The sequence below is a fragment of the Somniosus microcephalus genome, chromosome 9, assembly GCF_052327205.1.
Source record: "Somniosus microcephalus isolate GS21.2 chromosome 9, FLI_Smic_1.0, whole genome shotgun sequence".
Lineage (NCBI taxonomy): Eukaryota > Metazoa > Chordata > Chondrichthyes > Squaliformes > Somniosidae > Somniosus > Somniosus microcephalus.
Window position 1 is genome coordinate 63,935,652 of NC_140995.1, and position 12,603 is coordinate 63,948,254.

At 46.2% G+C, this 12,603-nt stretch overlaps 1 protein-coding gene across 5 annotated transcripts in view; it reads left to right on the forward strand.

Moving 5' to 3' along the window:
- egln1a (egl-9 family hypoxia-inducible factor 1a) overlaps positions 1-7,490 on the forward strand; it is a 180,655-nt gene extending 173,165 nt beyond the window's left edge. For 4 of the 5 annotated variants that reach the window (XM_085996677.1, XM_085996672.1, XM_085996670.1 and 1 more), the window contains one exon: positions 5,884-7,490. In XM_085996677.1, coding sequence (XP_085852803.1) covers positions 5,884-5,898 — 15 coding nt within the window. In that variant the 3' untranslated portion in view covers positions 5,899-7,490. The remainder of the gene's footprint in view (positions 1-5,883) is intronic. The other variant, XM_085996669.1, reaches the window with a different exon arrangement.
- The last annotated feature ends 5,113 nt before the right edge of the window (positions 7,491-12,603 follow it).

The following is a 12,603-nucleotide window of genomic DNA, read 5'->3' on the forward strand; positions in this document are numbered from 1 at the left end:
AATCAAATCAAATCAACTTTTATTGTCATTGTTAGTGCACAAGTGCAGTACAACGAAATGTAGGCTTGCGGCTCCCGAGAGTGTACATTTAGATTAAGACATTTAAACATTCAACATACATTTGGCTTGTAATACATTAACATAAACATAACCATAATAAAGTGCATTGGCAGATGTGCAGGCTTTAGAGTTTATTTGTGGAGTTCAGTAGGATGACAGCCCTGGGAAAGAAGCTGTTCCTAAATCTGGTCGTACGGGTGCGAATGCATCTGTAGCGTCTCCCAGATGGCAGGAGGGCGAACAGACTGTGGCTGGGGTGGGTAGGGTCTTTGATGATGGACCGTGACCTCCGTAGACAGCGTTTCTGGTATATGTGCTCTATGGTCGGTAGCCGGGTGCCGGTAATGCGTTGGGCAGTTTTGACTACCCGCTGCAGGGCTTTCCGGTCATAGTAGCTACAGCTGCCATACCATACTGTGATACAGTTTGTCAGGATGCTCTCTATTGTGCAGCGGTAAAAGTTAGAGAGGATCAGGGATGACAGGTTACATCCCTTCAGCCTCCTTAGGAAATATAGGCGCTGCTGGGCCTTCTTCACCAAAGAGGAGGTATTGAGGGACCAGGAGAGGTCTTCCGTGATGTGGACTCCGAGGAACTTAAAGCTGTCCACCCTTTCCACCACAGCCCCATTGATGTGGATGGGGGTGTGACTTCCGCCTTTAGACTTCCTGAAGTCCACAATGATTTCTTTGGTTTTCTTGATGTTAAGGGCCAGGTTGTTATCGGCGCACCACTTCACGAGATGCTGGACCTCCTCCCTGTGGGCTGACTCATCGTTGTTGGTGATCTGGCCTACTACCGTGGTATCATCCGCAAACTTGATGATGGTGTTGGAACCACGAACAGCCACACAGTCGTGGGTAAAGAGGGAGTAGAGGAGGGGGCTCAGCACACATCCTTGTGGGGCCCCCGTGTTTAGGGTCGGGGGGGGGGAGGTGTGGTTACCTAATTTGACAGACTGGGGTCTGTTTGTTAGGAAGTCCAGGGTCCAGTTGCAGAGGGAAGTGTTCAGGCCAAGAGTTTGGAGTTTGGTGGCCAGCTTGTTGGGGACGATAGTGTTGAATGCTGAGCTGTAGTCTATGAACAGCATTCTGATGTAGGTCTCCTTACCATCTAAGTGATTCAGAGCCGAATGTAGAGCAGTTGTGATTGCATCCTCCGTTGATCTGTTTGCACGATAGGCAAACTGGTGTTGGTCAAGGGAGGCAGGAACACTGGCTTTGATGTGAGCCAGGACCAGTCTCTCGAAACACTTCATTATGATGGGTGTGAGTGCGACAGGTCGATAGTCGTTCAGGCACGTCACAGCCGTTTGTTTTGGCACAGGAATAATGGTAGTGGTCTTGAAGCATGTAGGGACTACTGCCTGGGCCAATGACAGATTGAAGATGGCGGTGAAGACATCAGCCAGCTGATCAGCACATTCCTTGAGTACCTGTCCAGGGATGCTATCCAGTCCAGCAGCCTTACGTGTGTTCACTCCGCGTAGAACACCCCTTACGTCAGAGGTCGACAGAGTGAGCACCTGGTCTTCCAGGGGTGGCAAGGCTTTGGTAGCCGGCTCCCTGTTGTCCCTGTCGAAGCGAGCGTAGAAGTTGTTAAGCTCCTCCGGAAGGGAGGCATCGCTAACCGGGGGGCTGGTGTTTTTGCCCTTGTAGTCAGTGATGGACTGGATGCCTTGCCACATGCGCCGGGGGTCCGAGTTGTTGCGGAAGTGATCCTCTATCCGCAGTGTCTGTTTCCTTTTGGCAGTCCTGATCCCCTTTTTTAGGTTGGTCCTAGCTGCACTGTAAGCCGCCGCGTCGCCAGATTTAAATGCTGCGTCGCGTGCTTTCAACAGTGAGCGGACCTCTCCGTTCATCCAGGGTTTCTGGTTGGGGTATGTCCTGATATTTTTATGGGTCGTGACGACCTCGACGCAGCTGTTAATATAGAATAGCACTGTGGATGCGTATTCCTCGATGTCATTATAGGCAAACATGCCCCAATCAGTGCGTTCGAAGCAATCCTGAAGCTCCGATACTGCCCCCTCTGGCCATACTTTCACTGCTCTCACTGATGTTCTCCCTCTTTTGATGAGCGGTTTGTATGCCGGGGCTAGAAACAGGGAGAGGTGACACGCAGATTGGGTGACACCTCCGTTCAGTCCGTAAGGGGGACCCCGAGCTCCCGGTGGCCTGTCACTTTAATTCACCACCATTCCCACTCAGACCTCACCGTCCTCGGCCTCTTGCATTGTTCCACAGAAGCTCAGCGTAAGCTCGAGGAACAGCACCTCATCTTTCGATTAGGCACTCTACAGCCCTCTGGACTCAACATAGAGTTCAACAATTTCAGATCATAACCTCGGCCCCTATCATATATATTCCCTTTTTTTTTTAATCCACACTTTCGTCTGGGCTTTTTTCTTCCCTCCCACATGGCAACTGTCCTTCATTCTGCCAGGGCCATTCACACTTCATCTAGAGCCATCCTTTGTTCCTTGAATAATGTCTCTCAATGTCTCTTAATCTCTCCTGCTTTCTATCCTATCTCTGACCTCTTTTATTCTTTCATCCCAGCCCCCACTTGCTTTAAAATCTATCCCGCTTCCTGCTTTTTTTCCAGTTCTGATGAAGGGTCTTCGACCTGAAACGTTAACTCCGTTTCTCTCTCCACGGATGCTGCCCTGGCCTGCTGAGTTTTTCCAGCGTTTTCTGTTATTGCGCAGAAGGAGATCGGGTGTGCACGCACGACTCCGGGATATTGCACGCATGCGCAGAAGGCCGCAAAGATGTTCATGCAGATAATCACAGCGTTTTTTAAAAACTGGATATTTTTGACTTCCATGTTTCAGACTACTCTCGTAGGCGAATCCTAGCTCCCTATGTTCCAGAGAGTGTTTTCACTTGCCCAGATTTCTAGGTAAATTTATAGTGTACCCAGAGAATGAATGAAGAATCTTCATTTTATCTCAGCTACTGTTTTTTTCCTATGCTTTAATATGATCTTGTATTTGGAAGGTGGCAGAATAACACTAGACTTGACTGATGGTGATTTTAGCCACCATTAGGGGAGCCCACCCCTTTATAATTTAATTTGTTATATTCACTGGAAATTGCAAAATAAGTACCCAAATGATAAAACAAACATTAATTTGTACTTAAAATATCCATTCTGTGTTCAATGTACATTCTCAAACACTGCTTTAATGCTGGAGGTAATTTTATGAAGCGGACCATCATGCTCCAGAACCTGGATTTATCCGTGAACTTAATTGCATGCAAGAAATGATTGAAACTAGGTTCTGCTGTTGTTTGCCAGAGTGATGATAATTAAATACATCATGTGCATTTCCGTTGGTACACCTGGAACACTCCAGATCTGTGTTAACTGTATGACCATTGCATTACTTCTTTATACTTTGTTTCTGTTTCCCTTAAGTGTTTTTAAAACAGAAAAGGGTAAGTTCTGTGAGGCGGGACTTCCAGTGCAGTGGGAGTGCAATGAAAGAAACAAGTGCGGAGGTTAGAATTACTGATTAATGGCAATCCTTATTTTCCAATCATTAAATGATAAGTGCAGGTGCTATGACCTCTACACCTAATTTTCTGATCTGTGCTCCTGGAAAGCGATGCTGTACTTTAGGAGGTTGGCCTCACAAAATTTACCCTCAGAGATTTAAAAAAAAGAAAAGCATGATTTTCCAACTCCCATGTAGAAGTTAAGTTGTGGTGATATGGGTCTTGTGCATAATGTTCCTTCAGGGAAATCCAACTTAAAACAGGCAGTGTAAAAATGTTATGCTTGTTATAATTACAATCTTAATTGTAGCCAGTAATGCTTCTGTTAACACAAAAGCAAAATGCCGCGGATGCTGGAAATCTGAAATTAAAACAGAAAATGCTTGAAATACTCAGTAGATCAGGCAGTATCTGTGGAGAGAGAAACCAAGTTAACATTTCAGGTCGATGACCTTTCGTCCGAATTGGAAAAGGGTAGAGATGTAACAGGTTTTAAGCAAGTATAGAGACAGGGAAAGGGGAGGGACAAAAGGGAAGGTCTGTGATGGGGTGGAAGGCAGGAGAGATTAAATGACAAAAGGGATGCTGGGGCAAGGTGAAAGGAGATGGTAATGGGACAAGTAAAGAAACAAAAGCTGGGTCTAAAAACGGCTCTCATCAAAATCACAAATGACTTCCTTTGTGACTGTGACAAAGGTAAACTATCCCTTTTCGTCCTTCTTGACTTGTCTGCAGCCTTTTACACAGTTGACCACTTCATCCTTCTCCAACGCCTCTCCACCGTCGTCCAGCTGGGTGGGACTGCACTTGCCTGGTTCCATTCTTATCTATATAATTGTAGCCAGAGAATCACCTGCAATGGCTTCTCTTCCCGCTCCCGCATCGTTACCTCTGGTGTCCCCCAAGGATCTATCCTTGGCCCCCTCCTATTTCTCATCTACATGTTGCCCCTTGGCGACATCATCCGAAAACACGGCGTTAGTTTCCACATGTACGCTGACGACACCCAGCTCTACCTCACTAACTCTTCTCTAGACCCCTCCATGGTCTCTAAATTGTCAGACTGTTTGTCCGACATCCAGTTCTAGATGAGCAAATATTTTCTCCAGTTAAATATTGGGAAGACCGAAGCCATTGTTTTTGGTCCCCGACGCAAACTCCGTTCCCTAGCCACTGACTCCATCCCTCTCCCTAACATCTGTCTGAGGCTGAACCACACACTGTTTGCAACCTTGGTGTCATTTTTGACTCTGAAATGAGCTTCCGACCACATATCCGCAGCATAACAAAGACCGTCTACTTCCACCTCCGTAACTTCGTCCGTCTCCACCATTGCCTCAGCTCATCCGCTGCTGAAACCCTCATCCATGCCTTTGTTACCTCTAGACTTGATTATTCCAACGCATTCCTGGCTGGCCTCCCACATTCCACCCTACGTAAACTTGAGGTCATCCTAAACTCGGCTGCCCATGTCCTAACTCGCACCAACTCCCGTTCACCCGTCACCCTGTGCTCGCTGACCTACATTGGCTCCCGGTTAAGCAGCACCTCGATTTCAAAATTCTCATCCTTGTTTTCAAATCCCTCCATGGCCTCGCCCCTTCCTATCTCTGTAGTCTCCTTCAGCCCCACAACCCCCCACCGAGATATCTGCGCTCCTCTAATTCTGCCCTCTTGAGCATCCCTGATTATAATCGCTCAACCATTGGTGGCCGTGCCTTCTGTTGCCTAGGCCCTAAGCTCTGGAATTCCCTGCCTAAACCTCTCTGACTCGTTACCTCTCTTTCCTCCTTTAAGATGCTCCTTAAAATCTACCTCTTTGACCAAGCTTTTGGTCACCTGCCCTAATTTATCCTTATGTGGCTCGGTGTCAAATTTTTTGTCTTAAAATACTCCTGTGAAGCGCCTTGGGATGTTTTACTATGTTAAAGGTGCTATATAAATACAAGTTGTTGTTTAAGATGCTTCTGTTAATCTATCTAGAATTCATTTATTCATTTGGTGAATCTGATGAGGTCTTGGATTGGTTACTTATTGGAACAATTTGAAATTTAAAATCTGGATTTGTGCATCTGTAGAGAAAAGGCCTTGTGGATTTGTATCTATTTCCAGCTGATCACAGAGCAGTGTTGCAAGACTGCACCATTCAGCTTCTGCCTGAAGGAGGAAGTGGTGTAGTGGGCACCAGTAGATTAAGTGAAAGGAGAAAATGTATTTAAATTATGCATACAGCTTGTGTACTTTGCAACATTCTACTATGAGGTACAAGTATTAGTACACTATATTAGTTTTATTTTGTTTTACTTCTTTGTGGCTACAGGTGAAAAGGGAGTAAAAGTTGAATTAAACAAACCTTCGGAACACAGTTTGAAAGAAGTTTTGACAGTTCCTCCTCCTTCCACTGAGATACAAGATTTATCTCATGAATGTCGCTGAGTGAGTGGATGAAGATTACAATATCTGCTGCTTGTGATTGAAGATGGAAACTCAGCCACAAAATCTTTTGCGAGAGTGGACCTTGAATGCCGAGGCTTCGCACTGTATTAACTATCTCTTGGATGTACTCGTTTTATGTGAAGAACGCCACGGTTGGAGCAGTAATGGAAATTCCCAAGTTGGAAGGGAGTTGTGGCACAGCGGTGCCTCGAATTGTTCAAATGCTCTTAATTTGTCAATTATATTTTATCTGCTAGTTATAGACTACAGTTCCTCTCGTTTTGTTGATTGGAGTTTGGGATAATTTGATTAATAAAATTCATGGTGAGGTTAGCACAAGAAAACTGCAGTATTGATATCCGTGAGGAAAGTATTGATTTTTCTGCCTGATTTCACCAGTATAGCAACTTAATTCACTGGAGAGAAAACACGAGCATTTTAGATTTAAATGCAACATATCTAGTACTCGATAACTTTAGTGGCAAGCACTTATCACAAGCTGAAAAGAAAATAATGACCATTCCTCCCTCCAGTTTTGAGCAGCAAAAACACTCGCTCTCCATTTGGCCTATCTTCTGTTTTTCCCTTGTTTTATTCAATTCCTTGACCATCCTCCATATAGGTTTATATTTCTCCTTTTTTAACTACTTTTAATTTTGCAACTTTTGCCATCATTAGTGCCCTAACATTTGTTGCAGTGAATTTGCTGCAATTACAGCTTCTCTGTCACTGGAAAGGTTTACTACCAGACCAGTGTTGAGGTTTATGATAAGGCACCAAGTATTGGAGGGAGAGACTGAACAAGATTTTATTCCTGAACCTAGAGTGACAGTTTGAGGCATTTAAAAGATAAACTATTTGTGACGTAGAGATGGCTCTCCTGAAAAAAATAGTTGTAAAACATTTTTGAACATGTTAGCCAGTGACTAGAATATTTACATAATCTTAAACCAAGATGTCAAACACTTGAATGCTGCTTTGTTTTTACGTTGTATACTTTTTTAACTGAATTGTTTTGAAAGTGTTTCACTACATCAGTGACAATAGCCTCCTCGTTTTCTTCAATCATTTTAAAGTTTCTCATTTGAATGAAAAATAAACCATGAACCAATTCTATACACAGTTGCATTTTTGATTCCAGATATTCCTTCCTGACGGTATTCCGTTTGGGTACTTTTCTCTTTGAAGCTGCATCTACATAATATGTCCCATGTTTTCAGCACTTACAGATGAGTCAGTACAGTGATGCTTTGATGCCTTTTCCACATGGTAAGCACCTGCCTGTTTTCTTTTTCTGACAGTGTATTTTAAAATGCCCTGTGACGTGAGAGCTGCATAGCAAAGAGTTCAACAGCATGCAGGTAAATAGAGTTGCTATTTACTATTGTTTGAACATTATAATATAAAACAGTGTTAATTATGAAATGAAATGAAATGAAATGCCAGCTTGTAAAAGTTGCAAAAAATTAAATCCTTTGTTGTTTACTGAAACCAAGTGTGATTTCCTTGACTATATCAACATTTTTTCAAACACAGTTGAGATGGCAGTAATGAGGTAGCAGAATAATGTGACTAACTCTACTGATAAATTCAAGATGACATTTCTGCCAAAGAATCAACACGAGGGAGGGAAAATTGGAGAGTGATTAGCTCGGACTATTTTATTCCACCTTGTAACATCGAGCTCAAAAGTACCAGTAGAAGCCTCAGCGTTTTTTGCCGACCTTCTCACAGAGGGAATGTCATAAAGATCTAGAAGGGAGAAGTTTTTAAAAATTAATTCTCTGGATGTGGGCGTTGTTGGCAAGGTCAGCATTTATTGTCGATCCCTAGTTGCCCTCAAGAAGGTGGGGGTGGTGGGCTGCCTTCTTGAAACACTGCAGTCCTTGTGATGAGGTTGCTCCCACAGTGTGTGCAGAAATGTGAAGTTATTCACTTTGGTAGGAAAAATAGAAAAGCAGAATATTTTTTTAAATGGTGAAAGATTGGGAAAGGTTGGTATTCAGGGGGACCTGGGTGTCCTTGTACACGAATCACTGAAAGTTAACATACAGGTACAGCAAGCAATTAGGAAAATAAATGGTATGTTACCCTTTATTACAAAGGGATTGGAGTGTTGAGTAAAGAAGTATTACTACAGTTATATAGGGCCTTGGTGAGACCACACCTGGAGTACTGTGTACAGTCTTGGTCTCCTTACCTAAGGAAGAATGTATTTGCAATGAAGGTTCACCAGACTGATTCCTGGGATGAGGGGGTTGTCCTATGAGGAGAGATTGAGGAGTCTAGGCCTATAATCCCTAGAATTTAGAAGAATGAGAGGTGATCTCATTGAAACGTATAAAATTCTTACAGGGCTTGACAGAGTAGATGCTTGGAGGATGTTTACCCTGGCTGGAGAGTCTAGAACTAGGGGACACAGACTCAGAATAAGGGGTCGGCCATTTAGGACTAAGATGAGAATAAATTTCTTCACACAAAGGGTTGTGAATCTTTGCAATTCTCTACCCCAGAGGGCTGCGGATGCTCAGTCGTTGAGTATATTCAAGATAGAGATCGATAGATTTTTGGATATTAGGGGACTCAAGCGATATGGGGATAGTGCGAGAAGGTGGCGTTGAGGTAGAAGATCAGCCATGAAATAACAACAGAAAATGCTGGAAAAACTCAGCAAGTCAGGCAACATCCGTGGAGAGAAATTTGAGTTGACGTTTCGGGTTTGACCCTTCTTCAAAACTGGAGAGAAAAGGAACTAGATCGAAGGCAGGGCTGCGATCGGACAAAAGAATAAAAGAACCAAAAGAAGTAAAAGAGATTAGAAGCTAGACGAGATGGTAATAGGCTGTGATTAGGTGTAAAGTGTACTGGCAGGGCAAAAGATAGCTGCCAGGTGTGAGAGAGAAACAAAAGGAAAGGGGGGGGGAAAGGAAAGGAGTGGAAAAATATAAGTGAAAATGAAATAGGGGCCGAGGTTATGATCTGAAATTGTTGAACTCGATATTGAGACCGGAAGGCTGCAGACTGCCTAATCGGAAGATGAGGTGCTGTTCCTCGAGTTTACGTTGAGCTTCCGTGGAACAGTACAAGAGGCCAAGGACGGTGAGGTCCGAGTGGGAATGGAGCGGTGAATTGAAATGACAGGCGACCGGAAGCTTGGGGTCACCCTTACGGACTGAACGGAGGTGTTCCGCAAAGCGGTCACCCAATCTGCGTTTGGTCTCCCCAATGTAGAGGAGACCGCATCGTGAGCAGCGAATACAGTATACTAGATTGCGAGAAGTACAAGTAAATCGCTGTTTCACCTGGAAGGGGTGTTTGGGGCCCTGGACAGTGGGGAGGGGGGAGGTATAGGGGCAGGTGTTACATCTCCTCCGCTTGCACGGGAAGGTGCCAGGCGAAGGGGAAGGGCTGTTTGGGGTGATAGAGGAGTGGACTAGGGTGTCTCGGAGAGAGCGGTCCCTGCGGAATGCTGAAAGGGGAGGGGAGGGGAGGGGAAGATACGTTTGGTGGTGGGATCACTTTGGAGGTAGCGGAAATGCCGGAGGATGATCCGTTGAATGTGGAGGCTGGTGGGGTGAAAGGTGAGGACAAGGGGAACCCTATCGTGGTTCCGGGAGGGAGGGGCAGGGGTGAGGGCAGAGGTGCGGGAGATAGAACTGACACGGTCGAGGGCAGTGTCAACCACGGTAGAGGGGAATCCTCGGTTGCGGAAAAAGGAAGACATGTCGGAAGCACTGGTGTGGAAGGTGGCGTCGTCGGAGCAGATACGGCGGAGGCGGAGAAACTGGGAGAATGGAATAGAGTCCTTACAGGAAGCGGGGTGGGAGGAAGTGTAGTCCAGGTAGCTGTGGGAGTCAGTGGGCTTGTAGTAAATATTGGTCGATAACCTATCCCCAGAGATGGAGACGGAGAAGTCGAGGAAGGGAAGGGAAGAGTCAGAGATGGACCATGTGAAGGTGAGGGAAGGGTGGAAATTGGAGGCAAAGTGAATGAAATTGTCAAGTTCGGGGCGAGAGCAGGAAACTGCACCGATACAGTCATCAATGTATCGGAAAAAGAGGTGAGGGAGGGGACCCGAGTAGGACTGGAACAAAGATTGTTCCACATAGCCCACGAAAAGGCAGGCATAGCTAGGACCCATGCGGGTACCCATGGCAACACCTTTGATTTGGAGGAAATGAGTGGAGTTAAAGGAGAAGTTGTTCAATGTGAGAACAAGTTCAGCCAGGCGGAGGAGGGTCGTGGTGGATGGGGACTGGTCGGGCCTCTGTTCGAGGAAGAAGCGGAGTGCCCTCAGGCCATCCGGGTGGGGGATGGAGGTGTAGAGGGATTGCACGTCCATGGTGAAAAGGAAGCGGTTGGGGCCAGGAAACTGGAAACTGTTAAAGTGGCGGAGGGCGTCCGAAGAGTCGCGGATGTAGGTGGGAAGAGACTGGACAAGGGGAGAAAAGATAGAGTCAAGATAGGAAGAGATAAGTTCCGTAGGGCAAGAACAGGCTGAAACGATGGGTCTACCAGGGCAGTCCTGTTTGTGGATCTTGGGAAGGAGGTAGAAGCGGGCTGTGCGGGGTTGGGGAACTATGAGGTTGGTGGCAGCGGGGGGAAGATCTCCAGAGGAGATGAGGTCAGTGACAGTCTTGGAAACGATGGTTTGATGTTCGGTAGTGGGGTCATGGTCCAGGTGGAGGTAGGAGCAGGTGTCGGAGAGTTGGCGTTCAGCTTCCGCTAGGTAGAGGTCAGTACGCCAAACAACAACAGCACCGCCCTTGTCAGCGGGTTTAATGACAATGTCAGGGTTGGATCTAAGAGAATGGAGTGCTGCAAGTTCAGAGGGAGGTAGGTTGGAGTGAGTGAGGGGAGCAGAGAAATGGAGACGGCCGATGTCACGGCGGCAGTTAGCGATGAAAAGATCTAGAGAGGGTAAGAGGCCAGGGGGAGGGGTCCAGGTAGAATGGGAATTCTGCAAGCGGGAGAAAGGGTCAGTTGTGCGGGGGGAGGACTCCTGGCCAAAGAAGTGGGCACGGAGACGAAGGCGGCGGAAAAAGAGCTCAGCATCGTGCCGAGCTCGAAATTCATTGAGGTGGGGGCGTAAGGGGATGAAGCTCAGGCCTTTGCTGATCAGCCATGACCTTATTAGAGTCATAGAATTATACAGCACAAAAAGAGGCCCTTCGGCCCATCGTGTCTGCGCCGGCCATCAAGCCCTGTCTATTCTAATCCCATTTTCCAGCACTTGGTCCGTAGCCTTGTATGCTGTGGCGTTTCAAGTGCTCATCTAAATGCTTCTTGAATGTTGAGGGTTCCTGCCTCTACCACCCTTTTAGGCAGTGAGTTCCAGATTCCAACCACCCTCTGGGTGAAAAAGTTTCCCCTCAAATCCCCTCTAAACCTCCTGCCCCTTACCTTGAAACTATGCCCCCTGGTTATTGACCCCTCTACTAAGGGGAAAAGTTCCTTTCTATCTACCCTATCTATGCCCCTCATAATTTTGTACACCTCAATCAGGTCCCCCCTCAGCCTTCTCTGCTCTAAGGAAAACAACCCCAGCCTGTCCAGTCTCTCTTCATAGCTGAAATGCTCCAGCCCAGGTAACATCCTGGTGAATCTCCAATGCAATCACATCCTTCCTATAGTGTGGCGACCAGAACTGCACACAGTATTCCATCTGTAGCCTAACTAGCGTTTTGTACAGCTCCATCATAACCTCCCTGCTCTTATATTCTATGCCTCAGCTAATGAAGGCAAGTATCCCATCTGCCTTCTTAACCACCTTATCTACCTGTCCTGCTGCCTTCAGGGATCTATGTACTGTACATGCACACCAAGGTCCCTCTGATCCTCTGTCCTTCCTAGAGTCCTACCATTCATTGTGTATTCTCTTGCCTTGTTAGTCCTCCCAAAATGCATCACCTCCCACTTTTCAGGATTAAATTCCATTTGCCACTGTTCTGCCCATCTAACCAACCCGTCTATATCGTCCTGTAGCCTGAGGCTTCCCTCCTCGCTATTTACCACTTCACCAATTTTCGTGTCATCTGTGAACTTACTGATCATACCGCCTACATATCTTAATCATTAATGTACACTACAAACAGCAAGGGACCCAGCACCGATCCCTGCGGTACACCACTGCTTCCAGTCACAAAAACAACCTTCGACCATCGCCCTCTGCCTCCTGCCACTAAGCCAATTTTGGATCCAATGTGCCAAATTGCCCTGGATCCCATGGGCTCTTACGTTCTTGACCAGCCTCCCATGCAGGACTTTGTCAAAAGCCTTACTGAAGTCCATGTAGACTACATCAACTGCACTACTCTCATCCACACACCTAGTCACCCCCTCGAAAAATTCAATCAAATTGGTTAGACATGATCTCCCCCTGACAAAGCTATGCTGACTACCCTTGATTAATCCTTGCTTCTCCAAGTGGAGACTAATTCTGTCCCTCAGAATTTTTTCCAATAATTTCCCTACCACTGATGTTAGGCTCACTGGCCTGTAATTCCCTGGCTTATCCCTACTACCCTTCTTGAATAATGATACTAAGATAGCTGTCCTCCAGTCCTCTGGCACCTCCCCTGCGGCCAGAGAGGTTCTGAAAATT